General features: G+C 51.1%; 1 protein-coding gene and 1 non-coding gene across 5 annotated transcripts; both read right to left on the bottom strand.

The window, feature by feature from the left end:
- Positions 1–290: 290 nt before the first annotated feature.
- CHD4 (chromodomain helicase DNA binding protein 4) lies at positions 291–23,619 on the bottom strand. 4 transcript variants are annotated; one of them, XM_067545925.1, is made up of 40 exons: positions 23,481–23,619; positions 21,904–22,071; positions 19,484–19,611; positions 19,102–19,293; positions 18,685–18,803; positions 18,023–18,264; positions 17,812–17,939; positions 17,506–17,641; positions 16,786–16,967; positions 16,383–16,622; positions 15,233–15,436; positions 14,920–15,125; positions 14,208–14,339; positions 13,815–13,911; positions 13,117–13,308; positions 12,814–13,014; positions 11,639–11,776; positions 9,679–9,800; positions 9,376–9,549; positions 8,935–9,076; positions 8,434–8,565; positions 8,213–8,330; positions 7,850–7,974; positions 7,301–7,538; positions 6,991–7,163; positions 6,626–6,809; positions 6,424–6,510; positions 6,171–6,259; positions 5,959–6,092; positions 5,505–5,649; positions 5,089–5,254; positions 4,592–4,701; positions 4,126–4,261; positions 3,798–3,875; positions 3,543–3,680; positions 3,340–3,448; positions 2,911–3,043; positions 1,693–1,888; positions 1,393–1,568; positions 291–1,227 (listed from the first exon to the last, which is right to left on the bottom strand). In XM_067545925.1, exons 2-40 carry the CDS (start codon positions 21,995–21,997, stop codon positions 1,210–1,212), a joined length of 5,754 nt encoding a protein of 1,917 aa, XP_067402026.1. In that variant the 5' UTR covers positions 21,998–22,071; positions 23,481–23,619; the 3' UTR covers positions 291–1,209. The 4 variants fall into 4 exon arrangements, with proteins under 4 accessions (XP_067402026.1, XP_067402028.1, XP_067402027.1 ...); XM_067545927.1 differs by having other exon boundaries at positions 4,126–4,258; XM_067545926.1 differs by having other exon boundaries at positions 6,626–6,806.
- On the bottom strand, positions 4,920–5,061 carry LOC137151937 (small Cajal body-specific RNA 11). The gene has a single exon (XR_010919413.1). It is a non-coding gene; the product is annotated as a small Cajal body-specific RNA 11 (non-coding RNA).
- Positions 23,620–26,489: the final 2,870 nt, after the last annotated feature.

Below are 26,489 nucleotides of genomic sequence, written 5' to 3'. Positions count from 1 at the left end.
GACGTCTCTCCTCCCCCTCCCCGCCATTGGCTAGAGTCTTCTCTCCCTACTCCATGATTGGCCAGCCTAACTCCTCCCTCCCACCCCCGGCAGGGAGGGACATGGGCACCAGCCCCGAGCCCCTTCCCACCCCAGGGGCAGGCCTGGCTCGGCTCGGCTCGGCGCTTGGTTCGCTGCGGCGTCGGCGCGGGTCTGGCCAGCTGTAAGGGTCGTGGAAGTGTGGCCTTACTCTACCCCAGGCCCTTAGCCTGCGTCAGCTAGCACAGGACCCCGGCCGGTTTTCATTGCCGTGTAGACATACCCCTGGAAAGCGGCCACTTTTGCTCCGCATTTGTAAAGGCACAGAAAACAGAGGCACGAGGGCCCCGACCGAGCCACCGCTGTCTGACAACCCATCATTACCCGAGCATTAGCAGAACAGCTCTGCAGTGAGCACTGCCAGGAGTGGAAAGGAGGTAACAGCAGCAAAACTGTGCCTGCCTGGGAGCCTCTAACTTCTTCCCTTCTTTACTGAGCACAGAACAAGGCTTATGCTACAGGACACCAAGGACCTACCCCCTGTACCGTGCCACAGAAGGACACAGAGGTAGCAGTGATCACAGGAAAGCCAACCCAGGCAGGGTTTTTTGTTTTTTTTTAAACTTATCTTGGGCTCTTTCCTCCCTTCCCTCCCAGCTCATGCTACAGCTAACTAAAAACAACAGAATAAAATACAAGGAAACCTTTATTTTTCAGGTTTTATCAAGATTTTTTTTGTCTTTTTTAGCTGTTTATTGGTGGACAAGTCCAGTCAGTTTTTGTATTAAAAACGATCTTGATGGAGGTAGCTGTGTCTCTGTCCTGGCTTTTGCTTGGTCTCATCTGTACACTCATCTTCGTAAACAAACTTAAAATAAGATTAAAACAAAAAAACGTGGAACTCCAGGCTGCGGCAGCGAGCAGTGCAGCCAGGATTCTGTGTAACAGGACGTGGCACTGGGGCCTCCGGTCACTATGTACAGAGTCCATGTCTCCTCTTGCGCCAGCACACTCCTTGCTTGTGTGGGCTGGCTGCAGAGGAAGGAGTTTCCTCTCCCCCCAGGAGGCCGGCGCAGCAACGTCCAGCAAGGGGAACAGCACCCGATCAGGAATGTCAGGCAGAGGAGGGGTACAGTGTGAAGAGGGATCATTTCAGCTTGGGTGAGAGGTCAACAGTACCAAGCCAGGGACTCATTGCTGCTGAGCCACCTGTGGGGTGAAAGAACACATTAGGAACCTTACTAACAGCACCCATCCAGCTGGGGCACTCCATGGGCCCTGCTCCCTCCAGATAACGGCCAGATTGGGGTGGGGTGACTTAAGCTCCCTCCCCTCCCCCGGCTGGTAGGGATACCTATCCCTCTTGGAGCTTACCTGCTGGGGAGGTGGGGGGGGAGGAGGTTCGCTGCTGCGGTTGGCCAGTCGGCTGAGGATGTTGCGCTCAGACATCTGGAGGCGCACAGCCACAGGTGGGATGCGGGCAATGGTGGCAGGTAACCGAGTCACATCTGCCTTCATGTCACTCAGAAGCTCCTCCAGCTGCTTCAGAACTGGAAGAGAAAGTGGGGTGTATTTAGAGGGGGAGGGGCACCCGTGCAAGGGGGCAGGGGTGGGGGGGGAAATATCGGCATGAGACGCAAGCCTACCCTTGCTCAGCATGATCTACTGCCTCACCTTTGTGAAGAACAGCATTGGCTGGCTTGTTCCCAGCCATTGACTCCTTGGACAGGTGCTGGTGGCTCTCCGCCAAACATTCTACCTCAGCAAAACGTGTATTCAGGGCCATAGATGGGTGTGATGGATCTTCCGACATGTTCAGATAGGCAGCTCGCCGCAGCTGCTCCTCAATCACCAGTGCCTGCTCCAGCAGCTGAGTGAGACAGTAAGTGTTAGAATCCTGCCACTCCGGCTCTAGTTGCTTCCTGCAGAGCAACCTACCACTCCCCCAGGCCCAAGACTTACCTTCTGCCAACATCCCCACCCCCTCTTGTGAGGCCCGAGCTACTTCCCCTGAGCCCCACTGCCCAGACACTTATTTGTATTGGGATAGTGCATAGATACTCCAGTCAAAAATCAGGTTCCCACTGTGCTAAACACTATGCAGAAAAGAATTACAATCCTGTCCCCGAACAAAATCATCTCGAAGCATCCTCTCCTCCATGCAAGTATAGCTCACGTTTTCAGGGACTGTATCCCCAGGTACCTTCACCTATTTCATTCCCTTTATCCCTTGTAGGAGCAAGCAGACCATGAGAACTCATTCACAGGGGTGTTCCCCGAAGGAAGATCTGGACTTTCAGGCCATTTCTTCCCTCTCCTCCCCCTCAACTCTCAGGAACAAGTGCATTTATAAGAATAGTGGCCATTTTGCTGCTTTCCCGTAGGCAGAGCAGCCTGGAACAGGTTTGAAGTGTTGGTTAACTTGTTTTAGAACCCTACTGTAGTGGTGCTAATACAATGTGTGCTGTGTACACTAGGATTCTATAATGTGTTCAAACTTTTAAATGACCTTTTTAAATCTAGTCTAGACATTCTGGGAGTGGGTTGTAACAGCAAGGAGGTAGAGGGTGGGGATATCCACCCAGCCTCATACCAACTGAGCACCAGTTACTTGGGAAACACTTGGAGGAAAAAAGTGAACCCCACTCCTTCCCTCGCCGATGGCAAAACACTCCCAATGCATTTCATAGGTTTTCCTGCAATCAGGGAAGGTAACAGTGGACAAGCATGGAAGATTGCTCTCTATCTGCCTGTCCTGTGACTATTTCTGATAGACACTCCATTTTCCTTCTGCAGGTCCCCTTAAAAATGGAACATCAAACTCAGGCAAGACAGGTTGTCTTATTCTTAGTTTACAGTGCCATTGCATGCCCACGAGGTAGAGGCTCCCACCTTGAACCTCCTGGCCAGGAACTTGTTCTTGATCTCCAGGAAGTTGCCCCTATTCATCTCCCCCTTGAAGGGTTCGTTGAGGATGGCGTAACGTGGATCATTCTGAATGTCCTGCCAGCGGGCATAGCCATGACTGAGATGGAGGAGCTCAGGCAAACAAAGGCAATGAAAACAAGGGAACAGCCCAGGCAAATAGGACTGTATCCTCCGGGATGGGGAGATGGGAGAAGAAAAAAAAAAAAAAGTGTCCTGCTCACTGTATCATAGCCCCCCCATTAAAATCCCCACATGGAGCCGTGATCTTGGTCGGGGTGGGTAAATATGGGTCCATCCCACTCACTATATTCCAGCCACCACTTGATAAGATCCCCTTTATGGGGATGGGTCAGATTCACAGAAAGGGGAGGGGTGTTATCAGGGGAAGGATACTTTATGATCCCAGCCAGGAGCCAGTAGTCATGGCGCCGGTGCCAGATCTCATAGGTTTTCTTGGTGACAGTTGCTGCTCGTTCTTCATTTTGCCACAGCGAATGCAACTCTGAGAATGGGAAAAAAAGACGACAAAGTCAAAAGGGATTTCACCAGAATGAGCAGACACGGGGTAAGGGTAGCTGCACTCAGGCCCCTCATACCAGTGAAGCCACCATCAGCTATGTTGAACATGAAGCGCTGCTTCACTGCCTTTTTGTGTCTCTCATCAATTGAGTCCTTCAGCATCTCCCCATTCTGCAGCATCACCACATCCCTCTTGTCATTGTCCTTCTTCTCCTCTGCAGACACAGGGACCCATCAGAGAGAAAAACAAAGCACCACAACAGCTATATTTGTGAGGTACCCTCCTGGAAGGTGGATAATTAAGAGGGCTGGCACTACCCTGCCACACTCACCCTTCTCATCCAGGTTGATAGTCGGAGGTTCAGCAGGGGGCTCAGCAGACACTCTCTCTTCAACCTTTTCCACATCAGCTACATGAGAAAAGTAGAACAGAAGCCATGAGATCATGTCTGGCAGCTCCAGAGGATTCACTGTTCAGGCTAAAGCCTGGCCTAGTTAAAACCTGGTCTGTTTCCCCAATCACAGCCCTGTGATCCCCATTCACATTTATACTTAAAGCATCACCCTGACAAAAAGAGGATGGTCTCTATACAGCTCTGGGAACATGCTAACTGGGGTCCAGCACACAGTTCTAGGCCTCTAACCACCTCCAACTAATACCTTTGATTTCCATTTCCATTGGCTCTTCTGGTCTTTCCTTCACCTCTGCTTCCTCTGGCTTTTTCTCCTCTGCTTCCGGGGGGTTCACTGGGGACTTTGCCTCCTGTGGGAGTGTTTCCACAGGCTGGGCACACTGCTGAAGAGAGAAAGCCTGTTAACTCAAGGAGCAGCAGCCAGCTATGGACAGAGCCTGTGGAACACCACCCACCACTGGAAGCTGAAGGCAGGGTGAAAGATTTTTGAGGGTGCCATACAGCAGAGGGTAGCTATGGGAGAACAGGGTGCAGGACGGACACAAAACAGAGCTGCTTAATGCCAGTACGGTGTTAAAGAGATGGACTGCTCCTAGAAATCGCCAGAATCTAGCTCTGTCCCAGGCACTGGAGGTGGGGGGAAAACCGCAACAATGGGTACAGCAGAAGAAGAGATATCTACAACAGTATGAAAGAAGCACCTACTAACTCACCTCCATTGGGACCTCTGCTTCAGCAGCAGTGAGGCTGGGTTCCTTCTTAGGCTCCACAGGCTCCACTTGCTCCTTGGTGCTGGCTCCCTCTTCCACCTTCACTCCCTCTTCTGTGCCTCCCCCACCCCAGACCAGCACATTTTTTAAATAAATAAAAATATAAAAAGAGAGAGACGATCAGTAAGCTCCGACACTCACTGCAGCATGGCCCACATCTCCCTCACTGCACCTCCACCCCAGCCTGAACCACAACTGGACTAGAGCCCTCAGACCCCACAGATCAAATGCAGAAGTTGTCTGTTGGCCCCACCCTCACCCAAGGAAAGGCAATGTTCTCTCGTGCCTTTAAGGGCATGCACATCTCTTGGGGCAGCCCTCCTAAACTGAGAGGCAGGTTGATCTGCGTCCACCCCAGGGTCCTCCCCACCATAGCTCTGGTGCGGAGAACAGCACTTGTAGGGGCAGGACGCGGGGTTATGCAAGGGGAAGGTTCTCACCAGGTGGAGGGGCAGGGGCAGGTGTGTTAGGCTGCGTGTCCCCTGGCGTGGAGGGTGTAGGGGTCTTGGGGGAGGGTGAGCTCGGCTGCAAAAGCTTCTTGTTCTCCTCTATCTCTGCCAGTTCTGGCATACTCCAGCGCCCATTCACATGCTCGAATTCCTGCACCTAGTGGGGAGGGGGAGAAACACATCATGGGAGAGATCACACTAAGCTGCCCTTCTAACCAGGGCAGATGGGGACTACTCAAGACATCACAGGCTAGGGGAACTCCTGACCCAAAGATGAGCGGGAAAGGAAGAGAGCATCCATTGGTTTGTCCACTGCACGCAAGAGCTATAGGCTCCTGTGATGAGAGGACCTCTGAGGAGAAAGACGATGCGAGGTGGAGTTCAGCATTGCTCCACTGAGCACTCACCTTTTTGCGTATGAGTGACATGACCCCGATGCGGGTGAGGACATGCTGGCGGGACAGCCCTTCCCGTGGGACCCCATCTGCGAAGGTCTCCGCGCCATCTGCTCCCGGCTCACATAAGTGACGCATGAACAGCGAGACGTAGGCCCTGAAGCAGTATTAGATCAGCCTTAATGTCTAATACATAGGGGCTAGGAGGCTCAGGGTAGGTCTTCCCTAGGGACTCAGATAACGGGCTCCTGACTCAGACCCCTAAGTGCTGCAGGATCGTTCCCGAGCTCCTTTCCCTTGATCCAGTTTCCCCTTTAGCTATTCCTCCTCAGCCCCCCCAAACAGGCTTCTTACCCCTGGAGCGTTCAAGCCCACTTTACCCCTTGAGCCCTCTGCTACCATTCTCACCCTTTCCCAGTAGGTTCAGGAGCCATCTCCTCCCTTCCCTTGCAGAATCCAGACTCACTTGAACTCCTTCTCAGATTTGCCACGCAAGTCCCGGACAAGCCACTGGGTGGTGAAGGCATCCTGGGGAGGCATCCCATAGCGCATGATGGCATTGAGGAAGGCCTTGCGCTGGCGGGCATTGAAGCCCAGCACCTGGAAAAAGGACGGACAGATTTAGTTAGAGCCCCATGCACACAGGGACTCAGAGGCCCTTCCCAGGGTACCACTTACTTCAATGTTCCCTCCCACACGGGCAAGAAGGGGAGGCAGGGGCTTGTCCTTGTCATTTCTCAGGCCTTTGCGACTGGGCCGACGAGCAGCTGGAAGAAGGAGACAAGAAGGTAAGAGGTGTACAATACACCATGGTGAGAACACGCACTGGCCTCCTGCACTACGTGGAGATGGACTGGAGCACTAAGCTCCCAAACCAAGGTGTCCTGACTGCCATCTCCAGAGAGAATATCTAGGTTCCTGGGACACTTACCTTCAGACCTCTCATCAAAGTCCTCATCTCCTTCCTCAGAGGCCACTGAATAATCTGACTGGTTATCTGATTGGTCATCCTGCCAATCTGGAGAAGGGGGGGTGGGGAAAAAAAAAAAAAGTGAGAGTCTGACAGATCCTATTCTTGCAGGTCCTGTTTCCTGCCACATAGAAAAAAATCCCCATAGGTATCCCTTCTGTACCTCTGTCCTCCTGGGAACCATCATTGTAGTTGACCTGCTTGCGGATACGTTTGCCCTTGCCCAGGTTCCTAGCCAGGTCCTCCTGCTGCTGCTCGTAGTGGTGACGCAGCAACTTCTCCCAGTAATCAGGGTCCACTGACTCCTCCTGTTTAATGATCTCCCGCTCTACCTCCTCCTCCTCCTGCTCCAGGGAGAAAGGTATAAAAATAACAGCCCTGCATTTAAAAACCCCCAACCCCACAGGTGCAAAATACCTGCTCACCCCTCCCCCACTTCCCAGAGGAACCCCACCCATATCTACACCTTAGTCACATCTGTTCCTGTTTAATTCCTGCACCCTGGAATAGAAGAGGCAAAAAACTCACCCCCATCTCCTCCTCCCGTACCACATACTGGGCCACCTTGAAGGAGCTGAGATACTCATTCATGCCCTGCAGCTCCGTGTCTTCAATCTCATCCTGATTTCGGTCCAGTAGTCGCTCGATTGCCTTGTCATCGTAGTGGATGACACTGCTGTCCTCACCCTCTTTGCTTTCACCTAAAGGAGAGGAGCACAGTCAGCTGGTGTTGAGACAAGGGGCTTTTGGGAGACAGTAACGCGTACGGCAGCTATCAGTACCCTTGCCATTCACCAGAGGCAAAGTAGCATCCCCATAACCACACCCAGGCACTCACCACCCTCAGTGGCCTCATCCTTGAAGAGCTCCTCAGTGCCAAACTTCAAGATGTCATCAAGCTCCTGCTTGGACATTGAGCCTGTCTTGGAGCCCAACCCTGGCCTCACCACCAGATGTGTTAGCATCATCTTCTTCTTGGCCACTTGAGTGATACGCTCCTCCACGGACGCCCTTGTCACAAAACGGTAAATCATCACTTTCCTGTTCTGTCCAATCCTGTGGGCACGGCTGAAAGCCTGAGGGGAAGAAGATGTATTCAGAACAACCCCAAAACCAGATCGTGCACAGTCTGACCTGGTTTACATAATCCTGACCATCTGGACCACCTCCCTTCAATTTCCTGCAGGTTACCCCTTGGAAGCAGCCTGCCAAATCCCTTCCAGTTGCCCCATCCCCACTTAATGCTTTGTTACTCCACTGTGAAGTCTCCCCTCTCCCCAGCCCAACCACACACATTTCCTTCCCTTCCTCCACCCACATTTCCTTCACCACCCCTCATTCCTAAGAGTCACCCATTAGTGACTTTAGTGCCATCCTACAGCCTCACCTGAATGTCATTGTGTGGGTTCCAGTCTGAATCATAGATGATCACTGTGTCTGCTGTGGCCAGGTTGATACCGAGCCCCCCAGCTCGAGTGGAAAGCAGGAAGCAGAACTGCTGAGCACCAGGAGCTTTTGGGGGAGGGAGGAGAGTAAAGGAGTGGGGGGAGAGGAAGAGAATGAGAGCGCATTAGATTCAACTCCACAGACCCATCACATCCACTCCCTCAGCCAGACATGCGGCCTAGGAATGGAATAGCAGGGTGTGCTGCAGGGCAGCACCCAGGGTTAAAAGCAGACGTTTGGGGCCCCAAGCATTGTGAGGTGAGGGAGAGTTCTGGTTTTCTGTTGGGTGTATAGGGTTCCATACCATTGAAGCGATCAATAGCCTCCTGGCGCATGTTCCCTGTGATCCCACCATCAATCCGCTCGTATTTGTATCCTTCATGTTCCAGGAAATCCTCTAAGAGATCCAACATCTTCGTCATCTGGGGATAAGGAGATAAGAAAGCTGAGCAGGAAGATACCAACTGGATTGCCTCCCCTCTCACACATGCAGTTCCCTGCCTCTGGGAGACACTGCCCCATTACCTGTGAGAAGATGAGCACCCTGTGGCCTCCTTCCTTGAGGTTCTTCATCATCTTCTGGAGCAGGAGCAGCTTGCCAGATGCCCGGATCAGGGCACTACCATCATACATCCCATTTGGCATCTTTGGAGCTTCCTGGGGAGGAACTGCCAAAGCTCAGCATCATCCTTCTTTGTGCAACTGGTATCTTCCAGTTTGGCTCCTACACTCCCATTCCATTTCTCCTTCTTCCCAGTCTCCCCTCTACGCTCATGCTCTTATTGCACCCTACCCTCCCTACCTTTTGTGATCCCTGCAGGAAACCACCCCCTCCACCCCCTGCCACATGAAAGGGGCTGCAGAGGCAAATAAAGGAAGGGCCTACCAAGCATTTCAAACCCAAATTAAGACACAGGGTACCACAGAGGGAAGCAAAGGATAGCTGCTCCAGGTGCAAGGAAGCTCAGGCTCACCCCACATGGTAAGGGGCCTTGCACAGAGGAGGTTTGAGGGACTAGAACATACCACAGCCGCCACGGGAAAGAGGTAGGGGTGGTTACAACATTTCTTCAGATCCATGACCACATTGAGCAGGGAGACCTGGTTGCCACCACCTCGTGCATTCAGTGCCTCAAAGTTCCTGGTCAAAATGTATTTATAGTATTTCCTGTGAAGAAAGAATGAGTCACTAAGCCCGCATCACAAAAGGGCTGATAACCCCCTTGTCCCCCAAGTTCGTATCAGCTCAGCTCCTAGCACTACCACAACAATGCTTCCCAGCTAGCACCGCCAGCACTCCCTGCCAGCGTCCGTCATTATCTCTCCATCTCCCACACGAGAGTGTGTAAGATCATTTCTCCCTGGCAGTGGCAGCAGTTCTTGATCCCCCCTAGCGTGTCCAAAGCAAATGGACCTAGAGAAGACGCAAGGTGGTCTCCAGGAGATTCTCCACCCTCTCATGCTCACTTCTGCATGGGGCTCAGCTCCACCCGGACGATGAGTTCAGTCTTGGAGGGCATGTTCTTGAAAACATCAGCCTTCAGGCGCCTCAGCATGTGTGGGCCCAGCATGTCATGCAGCTTCTTGATCTGATCTTCCTTAGCAATGTCTGCAAACTCTTCCAGGAAGCCTTCCAAGTTACTGCAGGAGAAACAAGCACTCAGAGCAGGAGCCACGAGGGAAGGAGACGCAGGTCCATGGGGAGACAAACGGGGTGGGGGAAGGGAATAAGGAAGCAGACTCAGCCTGGGTCTACGTTACAAGACGTACTGAAATCTCTCAGGCGTCAGGAAGTTGAGCAGGTGGAACAATTCCTCCAGGTTGTTTTGCAGAGGGGTTCCTGTGAGCAGCAGTTTGTGCTGGAGGGAATAACCATTCAGCACCCTGAAAAACTGGGGAAGGAAGAAAGGACGGCAGTCAATGGACTCATCCAGGCAGTCTGCTGGTCCCCCCTCCCAACATAAGATATTGGGCCATAGAGGAAAATTCCTTCCAGAATCAATCCTTCAAGGCAGGGGTCAGTTTAGACTATAGGTACAGTTTCTGCAAGAGTCCTAGGTACTGCATCTCCTGGCCAGTGTCATTAGAGGCTTATCTCACTCATATATTGCTTGTACACTCACGCCTCAGACATGCCTGGGTGAGATCCTGCTGCGGCAAATTACCAAAAGTCAGCTGCTGTACATTTCCTTTACATCTTTTCAACTGCCGACTCTTCCAACCTTCTAAAGGTTGGCATACTGTATACTATCTCCTCAAACTGCAGTCCTATATTCCTTCAGCCCCCCGTCCCTCAAAGAGTTTAAGAGACCTGGCTAAGTAGCTCTTTTAACTATGACTGGCAATTTTTAATGAATTGTCAATACTAGCAAAGTTCCAGAGGACTGGAAAAGATTTAAGGTTGTGCCAGTATGTATAAGCAGTAAATATGGGATGACCCAGTTAACAGGCTGATTAACCCAACAATCAGGCCCAGGCCAAAAACATGGGAATGCCGATATGGTACTCAAAATTAAATAAGGATGTATGCCAGTCAACGTGGTTCTGTGAAAAATAAAGCTGTCAGACAGACGTGATATTTTGAAATTAAGTTTAGTTAACAGTGATCACTGACATAGCGTACTTTCCCTTAGTACCATGCAGAACCGATTAAAAAGTTAGAATTCTAACAAGTCAACGTAGTCCACATGTAATGGATAATTAAATGTAATTTGTAGGGAATCATTCTGATGGGGATTTCTTTTGGGGATCTGTTGCTTCAGTATTATTAAATAGCTTTAATTATCTGGAAGAAAGTACAAAATTGCTGATGAACTTTGATGACAGTTCAGTGGAATGGTAAATGATGGGAACGTCATTCATACAGAACAAACTGGATTACTTGGTAAACTGGGCTCAAACAAGCATTTTAATATAGCCAAAGGGAAGGTCATACATCTAGAAACAAAACAATGGTCAAACTTACAGGATGGGGGACTATCTTAGAAAGCAGTGACCAATAAAGACTTAAGGGTCATGATGGAAAAATCAACCAACCTCCCAATGAAATGCAGTGACTAAGAGGACCAACATGATCCTTATATAAACAGGAATATTGAACAGATGTGGACAGGCTAGTAATACTTCTACGTGCAACACCGATGAAAATGTTGCTGAAGTAGTGTCCAACTCCATTGTCCACACTTCAGAAGAGGTTGAAAAACTGGAAAGCATTCAGATGACACCTACAAGAAGGATCTGAAGGCTGGGAAACCTGCCTTATGACGAAAGCCTTGGAAGCGAAGTCTATTTAGCTTATCAGAGAGGTAAAGAGGTGACTTGATTAAGGTCTATAATAACCTACACAAGGAGTAGACTTTCAACAGGAGACAGCTCTTATATTAAAGAGTCAAAGGCATAAAAAGATCCAATGGCTGGAAGTTAAAGCTAGCTAATTCAAACCAGAAATAAGGCACAAGTTTTTAAACAATGAGCTCATTAGAACAGCTTAGAAGGGATGTGTTAATTTTGATTTAAGGACTTCACGTGATAAAAGAATCATGTCTTTCTAAGACATTATGTAGCTCATCCGAAAATTATGCTCTTGATGAGAATTACTGGGTGACATTCTCTGGTTTGTGTTATGCAGGCAATTAGACTAAAACAACTGTCTGGCCTTAAAAAAAAAAAAAGGCCTATAAATTCCACCACCTTCAACCTCCTGCCATTGCTCCAGCACTCCCTTCTGTACCTTTGATTGGTTGTTCTTGAGCCGGTGAGCTTCATCCACAATGAGACAGGCCCAGTTAACAGAACCCAGAATGGTCATGTCGATTGTGATCAGTTCATAGGAAGTGAGCAGCACATGGAACTTCACTGATGCTTCCTTCTGCAAGGAAAAATGAGAGCTTAGCCATAGGGGAACAGGGAAGGAGAGGTACAGCCCCGGGCTAGAGCAGCAGGGGCAGGACCTGTCTTTGCATCAGGCTGCCCTGATCGTTCACGATCATTCAAGATTTCAAGAGTCTAGGTGTTAATATGAGTCAATGCATTTGTCTAAGTTGAAACTACCTCATTTTACCTCTAACAGCCATGTTCAGTTAGATATAGGATTCTCCTCCACAAGTTAATGTTAAGGGAGGCTGCTGAATCCTTGCCAAATCTCATTCCAAAAAAGAGTCTGCAGTTTAGAAAGGGATGAAGAGAAAGAAAGAAAATGCTAGGGAAATGGACAATTACTAAAGAAAAATTTGGGGTGGGGTAGGGGGAAGAGGAATGATGCTTATCAGCCAAAGAACTAAATTCACTCTATACAACTCTGGTTAGTTGAAGTTGTTTTAGCACTGCCTGGACCTTCAAGCAGTCATAGAAGTCAACATGATTCTCATTTTCACTGGCACTCACAGTGAAAGCAGAGGAATTCTAGCTTCTCTATACTGCTGGGGAAGTTTTAAGCAGCAACATCACCGCCGCCATGCTGCCTGTCTGTAGGTGTGGCAAGGCAAGCAGTCAATTTAAAGGCTCTTTTCAATTAGAAGGTTCAAAAGTTATTTACCAGGAAAGCTGGAATTCTGCAGAATCCAAACTGCCATGGTAAGGAAGGCTCTCTATCTGTCAGGGAAAAGGGGATGGGGGATTTCCAGCCCACTAGTCTGGTGTCACTAGTGTCAGAAGAATTAGCCCCTTCAATGGCTCTCTACATGGAGTCAGAGTGGCAGTCTGTGTTTGAGTTGAATACCTCACTCTTACCTAGTGCAATAGATTACCCAACAACCCCCAATTAGCAGCCACTGTCACTTAGCAAGGCCCAGATCAGAACCAGTTTCTAGAGGCTGAAGTCCTCATATCCCTCAATCTTCAACTCCTAGGAGCCAGCCAGTCTGCTGTAACCTGGGGCTTAATTGGAAGCAATTTAAGGCTCTGTACCTTCATCCTGGCCATCTTCTTGCCCCCACGTATGGCATGGTCCTCGAAAGAGAACTCATTCTCCCGGATGATGGCTCGGCTGTCCTTGTCCCCAATATAGGTCACCACGTACATGTCTGGAGCCCACATCTCAAACTCTCGCTCCCAGTTGATAATTGTGGAGAGTGGGGCACTCACAAGAAAGGGTCCCTTTGAGTGGCCCTGGGGACAGAGTCATCAGGAGTGTTACAGAACTGCATCCCATCAGGAGAGGAGAGTATCCCCCAAGATATGCGGATATCCCCAGCCACTTTTGCCCCTCACCTCTTTGTACAGAGAGTACAGGAATACAGCTGTCTGCACCGTCTTGCCCAGCCCCATTTCATCAGCCAAGATCGTGTCTGTGCCCTGGGCCCAGGAGAAGCGCAACCAGTTCAGCCCCTCCAGCTGATAGGGGTGCAAGGTCCCTCCTGTTACATCAAGGTACTCTGGCTGCCGGTCATACTTCACTGTTGGCTAGAGTGGAAGGAGAAAAAAGGTTGAGTCCCTTTACACCAAACCAGACAGATATCAGCCATCAAGACTTGTGTTTCCTGTGCATCAGGCTCCAGCTTGCCTCCCTACTTCCGGCACAGCTGAGGCAGTGGCAGGACAAGCTCCCAATCCCCCCATGCCACGTGCGCCTTAACTGGCCCTGAAGGGCATCCCTCCTGAAGAGCTCAACTTCGGAACCCAAACCCTCCTGATGAGAAGCCAGGCAGTCCCCTCCCCAAACGGCAAGGTGAAAGTGAATTTGAAGGCTCTGTATCCATCTCCCTTCCTCTAACCCAATAAGGGGCTCTCTGGACACAGTATCCTTCTGCCTTCATCTTAGTAATTTACTGACATATAAGAGTCAGATGCACCAGCTGGCATCACTAGGAGGGTGAAAGAAACATGCCTCCCACTCTACCCCGAAGATGCAGGTATATCACACACATCCCAGAACCCACTCAGCTCTCCAACAGGGAGAAGTAACATACATCCACTGTGGGCGTGTCTGGGGGCCTTTCCAGCTTCCGCAGCTTCACCTTCTTTATCTTCTTGCCAGGCCGACCTTCTTCACCTCTCATCAGCTCCCTGTACAAAGGTAGCCCCACGCAGAGGATGCGTGAGTTTTATGGAATTTGCAAGAGACACAAAATGGGGAGGAGCAGCAAATAGCAGGGAGGACAAGGAAATCATCCAAAATGGCTAAGAGACAAGCCAGCCCAGAAACACACTGCAAAGCAGGCATACAGCCTCTGCTTGAAAGCATAGAGTCAGTAGGGGCAGAATGATTCCTTGATCTTACAAACCCAGTAGAGCCCAGGGATGGGGAACATGCCCCTATCCCTACCTCGCCTGTAGTTCAAGTCAATCGTCCATCCACTTACCTGTGATTCCAGTAGGCCTGCTTGTAGAGGTCATAGTCCTGCACCTCCACATCCTCACTCTCCCAGGAGGCCTGGTCATAGGGCAGGTCCCTCCATTTAATCAGATAGTGGACATTCCCCTTCTTATCCACACTGCAGAGAGAGAGACACAATAAATCTCGCGTGTCAGAATCAGCCTTCCCTCAATCCACCCCATGCACAGAGGGGAGGGGAGGCAGGAAACAGAAGGGGAAGGAGTAAGAGAGCAACCATGTCTATACTTGCTCTTACAGCAGCACAACTGTGCCAATACAGCCGTGCTGCTATAAGTTTGCTTGTATAGCTGCGTTATGTCAATGAGAGAGAGTTCTCCCGGAGACATAAAACCACCTAAACAAGTGGCAGTAGCTATATCAGTGGGAGAGCATCTCCCGCTAACATAGCGTTGTCCACACTAGTGCTTATGCCAGCAAAAGCTTTTTCCACCCCCAGAAGTGACAAAACACACCCCTGAGGGACAACATTTTTGCCAGCATAGTGCTAGTGTAGACAAGGCCTGGGGTTAGGGACTCAGTGGATCTCACCAGTCGGTCCTCCCTTCCCAGGACTGAGAACTCAGTAGATCCTATTCCCTTCCTTTAATCATGCTGATGCTCTTGAGAGAGCCCCCACTACTTCTGTAAGCCAGAATCCAATGGATCTTACTGTAAGAGATCCCTGCTTCCTCCCTCACCTGTGGTTGAGGATCCGGTGGATCATCATCCACTCAGGCTTGATCCCATAGCGATAGAAGCGCTCCTCCATCTCAGCGAACTTGGGGTCCTTGTTCTTTCGCTTGCGGCTCTTCTCCTCCTCACCCCCAAAGTCCCCCGAGGGTGGCTCATCCATATCATTCTTGCGCTGGTAATTTCGGAACATTACCTGGCAGTGCAGCTCCAGCTGGAACCAGGACAGATAGATATGGTTAGTGTGGCAACAAACATCCCTCCCCACCACCCCCCAGGTGTAGTTGTCCATTCCCATAGGCAAGCTCAGAGCCCACTAACCTGCAGCTCAGACACCCATGAACAGTGCCAATAGGACATGCCCTGCCATTTGACGAAGAACTGCCGCTCAGGTCGGCCCTCCAGGGGCTTGGGGGAGGGAGTGTTAGGGTCTGCATCAGCTGGTCGGGGCACTGGTGTGGGTAGTGGGGCCTGGCCCCACTTCCACATCAAGATCTTCTGCACTTTCCCCTTCATAGATGGGCACTGGAGAAAGGGGACAGAGGTGGTTATGCCGGAATTTAATAGAACAACCCACACTTCCCGCCAGCATTTGTACCCTTGAGACACATGCCAATAATTTTCACATCTCCCTCAGCCATGGCTTCACCAGGCCAGATAGATATACTCAAGGACCAGAGGCTTTAAGGAGATAGAGCATAATCAGTGGCTTTTCTCTGAACTTTTGCTAGTTTGTCATTTTTCCAGAACCGAGGAATCCTTAGCTGAGGTGCAATATTCAGAGGGGGAGGCGGGGAGGGAGGAGAGAAGAAAGGAGGAGTGTATTCTCAGAGTCATACAAATTCATATTGATTCTATATGAACATTGAAACTGCTGGGCTGATCCAGTGCAGAGTCTGCATAATCCATAAAGGACCTTTCTTCCTAATCTGTCAGAGGTTGGAATAGGCACTGAAGCAGTAGAGCTTTTATACTTCTCATAACTGTGGATGCCCTCAATATCCATATTATCTCATACCCCCTCCCCCCATTTTAAAATTCTTTTCTTAGTGATATCTTGTGGCAATAAAAGTCTATCCCCTCTCTCTTCTGGGATGTGGGGCCCCTGCATATGCCACCAAATCTGTGGCCCACCTAGGTAATTCAAATCCCACTGATAACGAACTCAGATAAGTGATCCATTTGTCAGCTCTAACATTTCAGGACTGAGTAGTTTTAGCCATGGCTTCTGTTCTCAGACATGGTTCAGGAGTTCAGGAAAGTGGGTCCCTCAGAGTCCCTGGAGCCATGGCCATGGCACCATTTTGCATACGGGAGCATAAATCTGTCCAACACTGGGGCCCATGACCACAGAGCCCCTTCTGGGAAAGCAGGATGAGCAGTTACATCCCTGAGGGAACAACACAGCTCTGAGACAGGGAGGGGTACCACTCCCTGTGAAGGTGGGCAAATAGGGATAGCAGAGACTCACAGTGCAGCGAGGGCACAGCCACTCCCCATTAGGAATCTCTGGCAGTGGGGGATTTAGGCAGTGGATGTGGTAGGAAGAGGGACAAGCATCACAGCAGAGCAGTTCCCCTCCATCCTTGCAGACCCGGCAGAACTCCATGTGGTGGTCGTCCTCCTCCTCAGGGTCTCCCACAACATCCTCCAGTATCTCCTCGCCTTCAGAGTTATCCTCCTTTGCCTCCCATTGGATCCCCTCCTTCTCCTACAGCAGAGAAGAAAACTATTAGCCCAGGGTATACAAAGCCCCACCATCCTGAAATCCCAGCCTTTCACCATCTCTTCAACTTCGCTTTCTGCCCCAACAAGGATTACAGAACCCCCTTCCTCCATGGTTCTCCCCTGGGTGAATGGAAGCTGGTACTCACACAGTGCGGGCAGCTCCATTTGCCCTCTGGGGCTTTCTCCATGTCTGGGTCCAGGCAGACCATGTGGTAGGCACGGGGACAGGTGTCACACAGGATGATTTCTCCTCCCTGCTGACACACCTCACAGTAGTCCTGGTGATCCGTCTCATAGCCATCCACAGCCACTGTGGAGTCATCCTCACCTGGAAAGAGTGGTGTTGACAGTTACACATCACTGCAAGCCATTGGCAGGAGCAGAAGTCCTTCCTGCAGCAGTGGGGATACCATGCCACATATAGGCTATATAGGGATAGAGACATTGCTCCAGATGCAGACCAAAAAGGCTATGGAGCAGGCAGCTCTTGCATCCACAACAGCCAAGGTGAGTGGAAACAGAAACCAAGGACGGGGCAGCAAGGCAGCTGTTGCCAACTGCAATATTTGCAAGAGTCCCTTCATGTCTTATTCTACCTATGGGACCCTAGGCAGGATTCCTTCTCAGTCCCTTCCTCAGGATCAGACCCCTCAGCACTAATTGGTGGGTCAGACTTGCAAGTTCCCTTCTCTTCCAGGAGTCTTATCCCATTCCAACAGTTCTTCCTCCCGAGCCTGCTCTAAACAATCCTCCTGTTCAGGGGTTTGTAGCCCGTAGAGTCAACAGCAGACAATTCTCACATTTCTCCCACATCCCCTTAATTGTGCTCCTCCCTCTACCTCCAGCTGAGCAGTGTACTTTGATACCTTTCTTTTTCCTTTTCCCAGCCTTGAGTTTCTTGCGGCTGCGGCTGCTGCGACTGGTGGATCCATCTGAAACAGAATAGCTATTGATGCTAGCGTCATCGAAGTCTGATTCCACATCCAGATCCTCATCTTCACTCTGGGGAACACAAGAAGAAAGTCTGGTGAGTCAAGCAGCTATGGTCTACCAGCCTCCTGCATTCTTGGACCATCCTCATGCATTGCAGGTTGAGAAATGCAGAGTTGGTCAACTACAAGCTCCTGCCACCACCCCTTACTGGGGAGGGGAAGAGAAGAAGAGTCACTCACTGATGATCTCTTGCGCTTGGAGCTAAATCCTCCCAGTTTGATTTTCAGAGGAGCCACCTTCTTGGTTTTGGGTTTCTTGATATCAGGAATACGAGGACTGGCCTTGGGTTTCCTCCGGGCATTGGGTCCTAGGAGTAAGAGAGATTGTGAGACAGAGGGTCACCATCTCTAGCTACCAAATTCCATCTCTCATCCTGGTTTTTCATCTCACCTTTGCCCTCCTTGGTCTTGGCCTTACGGAGCGGCACATCCACAGGGGGCTGGGGCAGGACAGCATCCACATTGGCCACCATACTCTCCACCACAGCCACAGCTGCAGCCGCCGCAGCCGCCACAGAGGCCCCCGAACTGCCCTTGAAGGGGTTGTTAGTGCTGAACTCCCGCCACTTGGCTCCCAGCACCATCATCATCTTTGATACAGCTATCTTAGGGTTCTTGGCAGCTATAAGTGGCCTGTGTGGAAGCAAGAAGGGTGTGTTACTGAATGGACCTGAATACTGGATTGCCCCCCGTCTCATCCCAGGAACTACAATCCAGCCTAACCCCAGGGATACTAGCTGCTGCCACCCCCCTGAGGAGGGAAATATATCCGACTCAGGAAAAGGAATGAAAAAAAGAGGAATGATGTCTGCATTAGAACACAAGGGGGCCTGAGAATATGGACTTGTGTGTCCCAGCTTTACCACTGACAGCAAGGCCATGGGACCAATCACTTCTTTATCTTCATTCCCCTTGCCCCTACACTGGGGGTAACTGTCACCAAAAGGTGGGCATTTACTGTCTAAAATGCTTTGAGGTCCTGGGAACAAGAATATTTTGTCCTGTTTCCCTTCTGCTCCAGAGCCCCAGAAGCCCCATCAGCTCAAGACTTACCTGACAAACTGACTGAAAGCCTTGTAGTTGGTAAGAGTGCGGTAATCCTCCTCTGTGAAGATATGATCGATGTCCTCCATGCCCCAATCTTCCAGGAGCTGAGCAGATGATTTGGGTTCCTGTGCGAAGGGGGACAGGCAGCAAGTCCCAGGGCAATCAGACACAATTAAAACTTCTATATACTGCAGGAGAGCCTATCAGGCTGGGAGGGGGGGAAGGGATGGGGGGGGGGGGGAGAGGAGAGGGGTGACAACTCTAGGTCAGGGGATCCCACTCAAGGTCCAGGGATGAGGGGAAAGTAATTTAGGCCAAGTCTAACAAGCAGGACAGCCCCTCTGTGCCACTGTAAAGGGGCAATGTGATGGTGTCTCCAGGTCAGATCTGCGGGATGGAGTGTGGCGATGGGCAGCCTCTCACCTTTGAGTCATCATCTTCCTCTTCCTCCTCCTCCTCCTCCTTGCGCTTGGCTTTGTTTTTCTTCTCTTTCTTGGGCCCTAATTTCTTCTTCTTCTTCCTCCCAGGGGTGTAGTCACTGCCCTCACTGTCCGAGTGCAACACCTCTTCTTCCTCCTCCACAAACTCATTCCCCTCACCAGAGCTGTCCCCCAGCTGGGGGGAGGGGGGAAGAGAGAAGGTCAGGCAGCTGTGAGAAGAGACCCAACAGGAGCATTCACCACACCCTCCCACACACTCCAGGGGGCAAGGCCTCAGGCTGTGCAGAAACAGGAGTGATCCCGTGTGCCCAGCCTTCACAGCCTGTTCCATGGCAAACAGACAGAATCTCCCCTCAGTTCCTCACCTCCTTTTTCTGGCGCTTGCTAAGTTTGGGCACTTTTGGTTCCTTCAGCTTCTTGGGCTTCTTCTTTTTCTTGATTTTGGGCGTTTCAGTCTCCGATAGAAGCTCTTCCTCTGGCTCTTCTTCAGGTTCTGGAGGAGATGTGTAGGCAGGGAAAGAGCAGAAGAGTTAGTGTAGATATAGATATCTACACACGTACACTACACACGTACACTACACACACACACAGAGCTATATATCTGAGCCCCACCATCATGCATGTGGGCCCTGCTGTGCAATCCAGGGGGTGCTGCATCACAGCATGCCCCACTGCCCACATATGTACACAGCTCAACTGCTTCAACTCCTTGCCACACACATTCAAACCCATACATTCATCTTAGCCCTGCCTAACGATGTCCAGTAACCAACTGATCATGCCATACCGAAGAGGGGGAAATCAAAAGCCATTAGATCCTGATACCTCTCACATCATCATATACCCCCAGTTATCCCATTCCCCCTTCTCCAAGCAGAGCCACACGTCATTTAGCAGGTTAGGAATTTCCTGACCCCTGCAAGCATACTAAAAATGGAGTTAGGAGTTACTGGACACATGCAGAGGACTCAGCAGCCAGAGATATGAACAGTTCCAATTAGTAAGGGAGAGAGCAAGACAGGAAGCCCCCAGCTAGTCTTTGGGATAGACAGCCTGAGAACGTAGCAGAAAGCTCAGGAGAACCAACTGCTCAGGGATGAGGGCATGGGCTCTACCCCAGGGTCCCCAAAAGAAACCATTACAGCACAGGGGCCCTACAGTGACAAGCAGGGAACAAAAAAACAGCTGCAACTTGCTCTTCCCCCCCCCACCTAGGCAACTTGCTCACCCGATCCCTGCCTCAGCAGCCAGCCCACAAACACCTCTTTCCCCCACAGCACAACCAGCCGGCTCAGTCCCTTTGCTGTAATGCATGCCAACTCTCCCCCACCCCCACCACACACTCCCATCTGTGTTCCCTCCCCCTCCCTCCCACACAAAGCCCAGAGAGGAATGGACAGCGAGACAGCCCTTTCCTTTGTGACAGGATCCACAGCAGCCCAACCCCTCGGCCTCCCTCCCCTCTGCAGCCACCCCACCCATTACAGAGCCAGAGTTACTCATTCTCCCTCCAGGGGAAAATGGCCTCCTGACCACAGAAGTCAAGCAGGATGGGAGAAGGCGCAATTCACAGCAGATGCAGCCACCGGAGAACAAGGGGCAGAGGGGAACGCGTTCAGGATGCGGTCCTGTCTTCTTTCCATATTCCCAATGGACACAAGTATATCCCTTTCCAGCAACATTTGCCTTATCTTATCTACAAGCATAGGCCACATATCCTTTCCTTCCAACCAGTTCTGATTTAGGGCCCAGTCATGTCCCATCCCATCCCACCCAGTACATTCCCTGGAGCTCTTAAATTCCCCGTGACTTCCCTTAGCAAGACTCCCTGCCCCAACCTCACAAACGCCTAAGTGCTGGTTAGATGATTCTAGAGCTTGTTTCCCTTGGTTCAACCTCACCCTGTTCTCTCTAGCTCTCCCCGAAGTTATGGAGGTGCCAGGTGAACCTTAAGACAGACCAGCCATAATAAAAGCTACATCACAGGAGCACTTCACTGTGAAATTGAGAGTCGTGTCTCATATCCCACCACCACAGAATGCATATCACTCCTGTTTTAGAGTGGCAAAATGAGTTGTACATCCATACAAGTCAGCAATAAACCTGGCAATAGAACCGGAGAGTTGACTCCCAGTCTTCAGTGCTCTAACTTAGTCCCCATTCCCTGCACAGACTACAGTAATCGTGAAAACCAGGTCTGAGGCCTGGAGAGGCAACTACTAATGCATCCCACTAGGCTCTAGAACGACACAGGCAATAAAGCAACTGACAAAAACACAAGAACAGGGCTAAGGTGCACAGTGAAGAATGATCCACGGGAAGCTTGGAGAATAGGGTGTGGTGAAAAAAGAAAGTGGGTCATGCAATAGCCCTAGGCACAGTTTCCTCTGGACAGTCAGCAGGTCTGAGCTCCCAGAGGGATAAGAGGAAAGCAGACACCTTGCCCTCTCAAATACTGTTTCCTCTCCCAGACATGGTACATATACCTTGCAGGCACTCAGGTGCCCCATTAAAACCAGACTCCCTGCCCTATGGACCGCCAACAGCCTGTACTCGCTTGGAACAGAACAATTTCTACCTCGTTTTGTGTGGGTGTGCAGCCCACAGCTTTAAAAAAGGACACAATAAAGAAATGCAAATGTTCTAATCCGATATACACCCAGGACTCCTAATAAAACTTCTCTCTGCACATCATCTTTTACATGCATCACCCATTCAATAAAATAGAACAGACCCACTGCCAGTGCCTTTTCCATGGACACCCTACAACGAATGCTATCTGTACCTTGGTGCTGGGGGATGCTGTTAGCCAGCAGGATCTCCATCTCCTCATCACTGCCAGCAGAGCAAGGTGACGGGGATCCAATGCCCGATGCCATGTCCTCCAAATTGGGGTACCTGGGCTCAGCCAGTTTCTGTAGCCTTGTCTCCTTCCTGCCAGTCAGGCCAGTATCTTAATGGAAAAGCAGAAAGAACGTTAGCTAGGATGATCCGCATGAACCCGGAGCCACAGGTACTGACCCTGCCCGAGAGACGACCAAGATTAGACGGCTTTAAAGGACATCTGTAGGACTCTTAGAGATGTGCAGTCCCCCACACACGGGCTGAATGGGGAGAGTGGAAATGCCGAGACTGGGCCCTGGTTGAGGGTCATGAGGAGAGTGGTTTTGTAACAGGGAATTAAACTGGGCCATGAAGTCACTTCACGCGAAGCGGCACCCAAGGGCTGGCTCCTGGTAACCGCGTCCAAGCCCTGGCGATGGGCTGCCAGGCTGGACCCAGTGCTGGGGGGCTCGGCGACAGGGGGCCGGGTGACTCGGAGTGCACCGCTCGCCCGGTGACTGGAGGCAGTTCACAGCCGTGCCAAGGCGGCTCTCCGTGCGCCCCAAACTTGTGTGCTTTCCTGCTGGAAGGAGCCAGCCCGGGCGAAGCTGCAGGCGGGGACAGCGTGGAACAAGTGCTGGGGGGCAGCCAGGCGCGCCTCTGCGAACACAGCGGCCGCTGCCACCAGCTCCCGCGAGCTCAGAAGTGGGGGCAAGACGAGCGAACCCCCCCACCCCGGAAAAAAAACCAAAAACACCTTCTCAGGACCGAGGGAATCGCAGGGAGGCCCCCGCCCCCCAGCGCGCCTCACGCCGGGACTATGCCCAGGCACCCGCTCGCGGCGCCCCACCACGCCCCGGGAGACGGGCCGAGCCGAGCCGAGCCCCCCCCCAGTCCCACGCAGAGAACACAAAGGCACGGCGAGCCCGTGGCAGGCACGGCGAGCCTGGCTATCTTCCCTCCCCCCCCCCCCTTCGCGCGCACACACGCGCACGCACACACACACACACACACGGGGGGGGGGGGGGGGGGGAAGCCCAGCCGCAGCACGCGGCCACCCCTGCCCCTCGCGCGGCCGGCGGGCGGGGGGGGGGGGGGGAAGGGAGGCCCAGCTGCGGGCTCTGGGCGCGCGGCCAGTGGCGGCGGGCGGGGGCGGGGCGGCCCCGCGCAGGGCGATGCGACGAAGCTTCGAGCCCGGCCGTTCCCGGGGGAGCTGGGGGGGGGGGGGCCGGGGGCGGCGACCGACTCCGAACCCGGCCAGTCCGGTCCGGTCCGGTCCGGTCGCTGGAGCGAGGCTGCGCCGGGGAAGGTCGGGTGTCCCAGCGGGGACACAAGGCGGCCGGGCCGTGACCGGCGCCCCCCCCCCCCCCCCCCCGGGAGTCGGGATCCCGGGGGAGGGCAGGGCAGGTCCCGGGGTCGGGGGGCGCGGCGGTAGGGCGGGGGGTCAGTGCCCTGAGGGGGCCGCAGCCCCCGCGTCCTGCCCTCTGAAGCGGTTTGGGGGGCGGGGGTCGTGCCCCGCGCCCGTGCCCCTCTCCTCACCCAGCTCGCCCCCGGCTCCGCTCTCGCTGCCGCCGCTGAAGGGAAAATGGCCCCTGCTCCGGACCGGCACCACCTCTTAAAGGGGAAAAAACCCGGCCAGGCCCCTCCCCGCTCCCGCTTCCAGCCCATAATATGTCCAGACACCTCGGCAATGGGCCCGCCCCCATCACCCTGGCAACCCCCCAACTGAGACATCCCATAATACTCGCCCTCCCTTCAGAACTCCCTACTCACTGGCCAGCCCTCCATCCCATAATAGTCACCCCTCCCATCAGGAACATCCCATAATACAACCCTCCCTCTGAGAAACATCCCATAATATTCCCCACACACCCCCTCACTCAAACATCCCATAATACTAACCCTCTACTAAAACATACCACAATAGTCCCCCTCCCTCACCATCAGCCGGCCTCCCTGAGACATTCTCCCCCACACAGATATCCACTCCCAGCCCCAAGCATCCCATAATACTCCCTCCTCCCCATCCCATTCCCCCTCCCTCACTAACACACCCTACAGTAATCCCCCTGCCTCCTTAAAATAACCCATAATACTACACACCCACTGCCCAGCCTCACATCCCATAATCAGCACTGCTCCCTCTTCAACTCCCCCACTGAGACATTCCACAACAGCCCCCACAACATCCCATAATAGTGATACCCCCAGACATACATCCCATAATAATAGTCACCCTTCTCATCCTCCCCTCTCAGCCAGGCAGGCATCCCATAATAGTTGCCAGGAGCCGGCCCACTGTCCAGCCAGGCATCCCATAATACTCTCAGCAATTCTTAGCCACAGCCCACAGTACTCACACTGCCTGCCTGCCTGCTCCCCCACTCCAGCTAGGCAGCCCATAATAATCACATTCATGTGTTTCCCCCCTCCACCCAGACAGACCAGAAGGAACAAGGTGCCATCTGAACAGCCCACAATACTCAAGCATGGGGACAAGCATCCTGTAGTGCTACCTACCAAATCACCTGTAAGAAAATCTCAGCATAATACTCGTGATCCACACTCACCCTATACACCCGACCCCCACGTCCCATCTATACACACCATAATAACCACTGGGGGCACAGGGCCAGCCACATATCCCATAATACTTTGGCACAGACTGCCAGGATTCTTTGTTCCTCCAGATGATACAGACTCAACGTATCCCATAATGATCAACACCACCCCAAATACACAGAGGCAGCTAGCCCATAATATTCACTTAACTCTACCTCTAGGCAGACATCCCATAGTAACCTGCTTACCCCACTTTTCAAAGAGAATCAAGCATCCCATAATACAAATACACCCCCATAAAGAATGGCACACAGAAGAGCAATCCATGTGAACAGTTCTGATACCTCGAACATCCCTATCAAAGCCAAACATACTGTCCACCCTGCTGATCCTAGACCAGACCATCCCTTAATGTTATATGTCTTCATGGTATAAACATAATAGTATCCTTTTCCCCTCCATCATATGCATGGACTTCCCCCAATAGTATTTATCCTTTATACACATATCTTATAGAATTGTGTCCTTCCCATTGTGTGTGTATGTATGTATACGTGAACATCCCATAATACTATTCACTCCCTTCATTATATACACAGACATCCCATATTACAAGCCTTTCCCCTCTATTACGCACAAGGGCATGCCATAATAATATCCATACTACCTGATTATACACACTGGTATAATATCTAACTTTCCCATTATACACATGCACATCCCATAATATTGTCCTTCCCCTTTGTTGTAAACACAGACATCCTATAATACAATCACTAATAATCCCTTGCTATACACAAGTAAATCCCATAATAGTATCTATTCCTATTTATGCATACACACTGCCCATAACACAATCCATCCTTCCATTATAAACACAGGCCCCCATAAAACTATTCATACCCCAGTTATACAGACTCCCCATTTTACTATCCATTCTTTACATTATAGACATGGACATCTTATAGTACTATACATCCCCCATTATGACCCCAGGAATCTCATGATACTAATCATCACCTTATATTGACCATAGGCATTTCATAAAAATAAAAATACCCCAATTAGACATATTCATAATTATAATATGCACATCCAGTAGTATTTAGTCTCACGTTATACAAAGTGACATCCCATAGTATATTCTAATCCTCATACTTATTGATAACCCATAATACTATCCACCCCAATTTACCATGACATAACACTATCAGTCTCCCTGTTATAAAGACAGACATCCTACACTGTCCATCTCCACCCACTAGACACACGAACATCGCGTAATACTACCCATTCTCCATTATATATGGACATCCTATAATGCTATCCATCCCCCCTCATTACATACACAAACTTCCCACAGCAGTATCCATTTCCTTTTATAAACACAGATATCCCACAATACTACTGAGGCCTCCCTATTACACAGAGCCATCCCATAACTATTTTTTGTTATACACAGTCATCCTGTAATACTGTCTACTGCCCCCTCCCTCTGGTTATATTCACAGTCATCCCATAACACTATCCATTTCCCTCCACTGTACGAATGGACATCCCATAATACTACTTGCCCTCTCATGAACACAGCATCATCCCATAACACTATCCATCTAACCCCCCCATTTATCCTTCATATACAATGCATGTACTTACATGACTATCCAAACCGGACTGCTCAACCTGAAATACTATTTTACTACTCGCCATCTTGTACATATGTAAATCCCATAATACTTTCCATCCACCTGTACCCATACAATATATCTCTTCACCTCATTGCTTCAGTTTCCCCTAGGTAAAGTGGGGATAATGCTACTACCCTTCCTTTAGCTGAGATCTATAGATAAAAAATGCTATATAAGAAGTAAATGATGTTACTATTACTACTACTATCTATCCCCCATTCTATACATGGATATACTGTAATACTCTCTATCACCCATTATAGATATCCCATCCCCTCCACCATACATGCAAACATCC

This window comes from Emydura macquarii, unplaced genomic scaffold, assembly GCF_026122565.2.
Source record: "Emydura macquarii macquarii isolate MOO-44397 ecotype Brisbane River unplaced genomic scaffold, CSIRO-AGI_Emac_v2 contig_1119, whole genome shotgun sequence".
Taxonomy (NCBI): Eukaryota; Metazoa; Chordata; order Testudines; family Chelidae; genus Emydura; species Emydura macquarii.
Note: the sequence above shows the minus strand (reverse complement) of the source record. Positions and strands in the feature narration are given on the sequence as shown.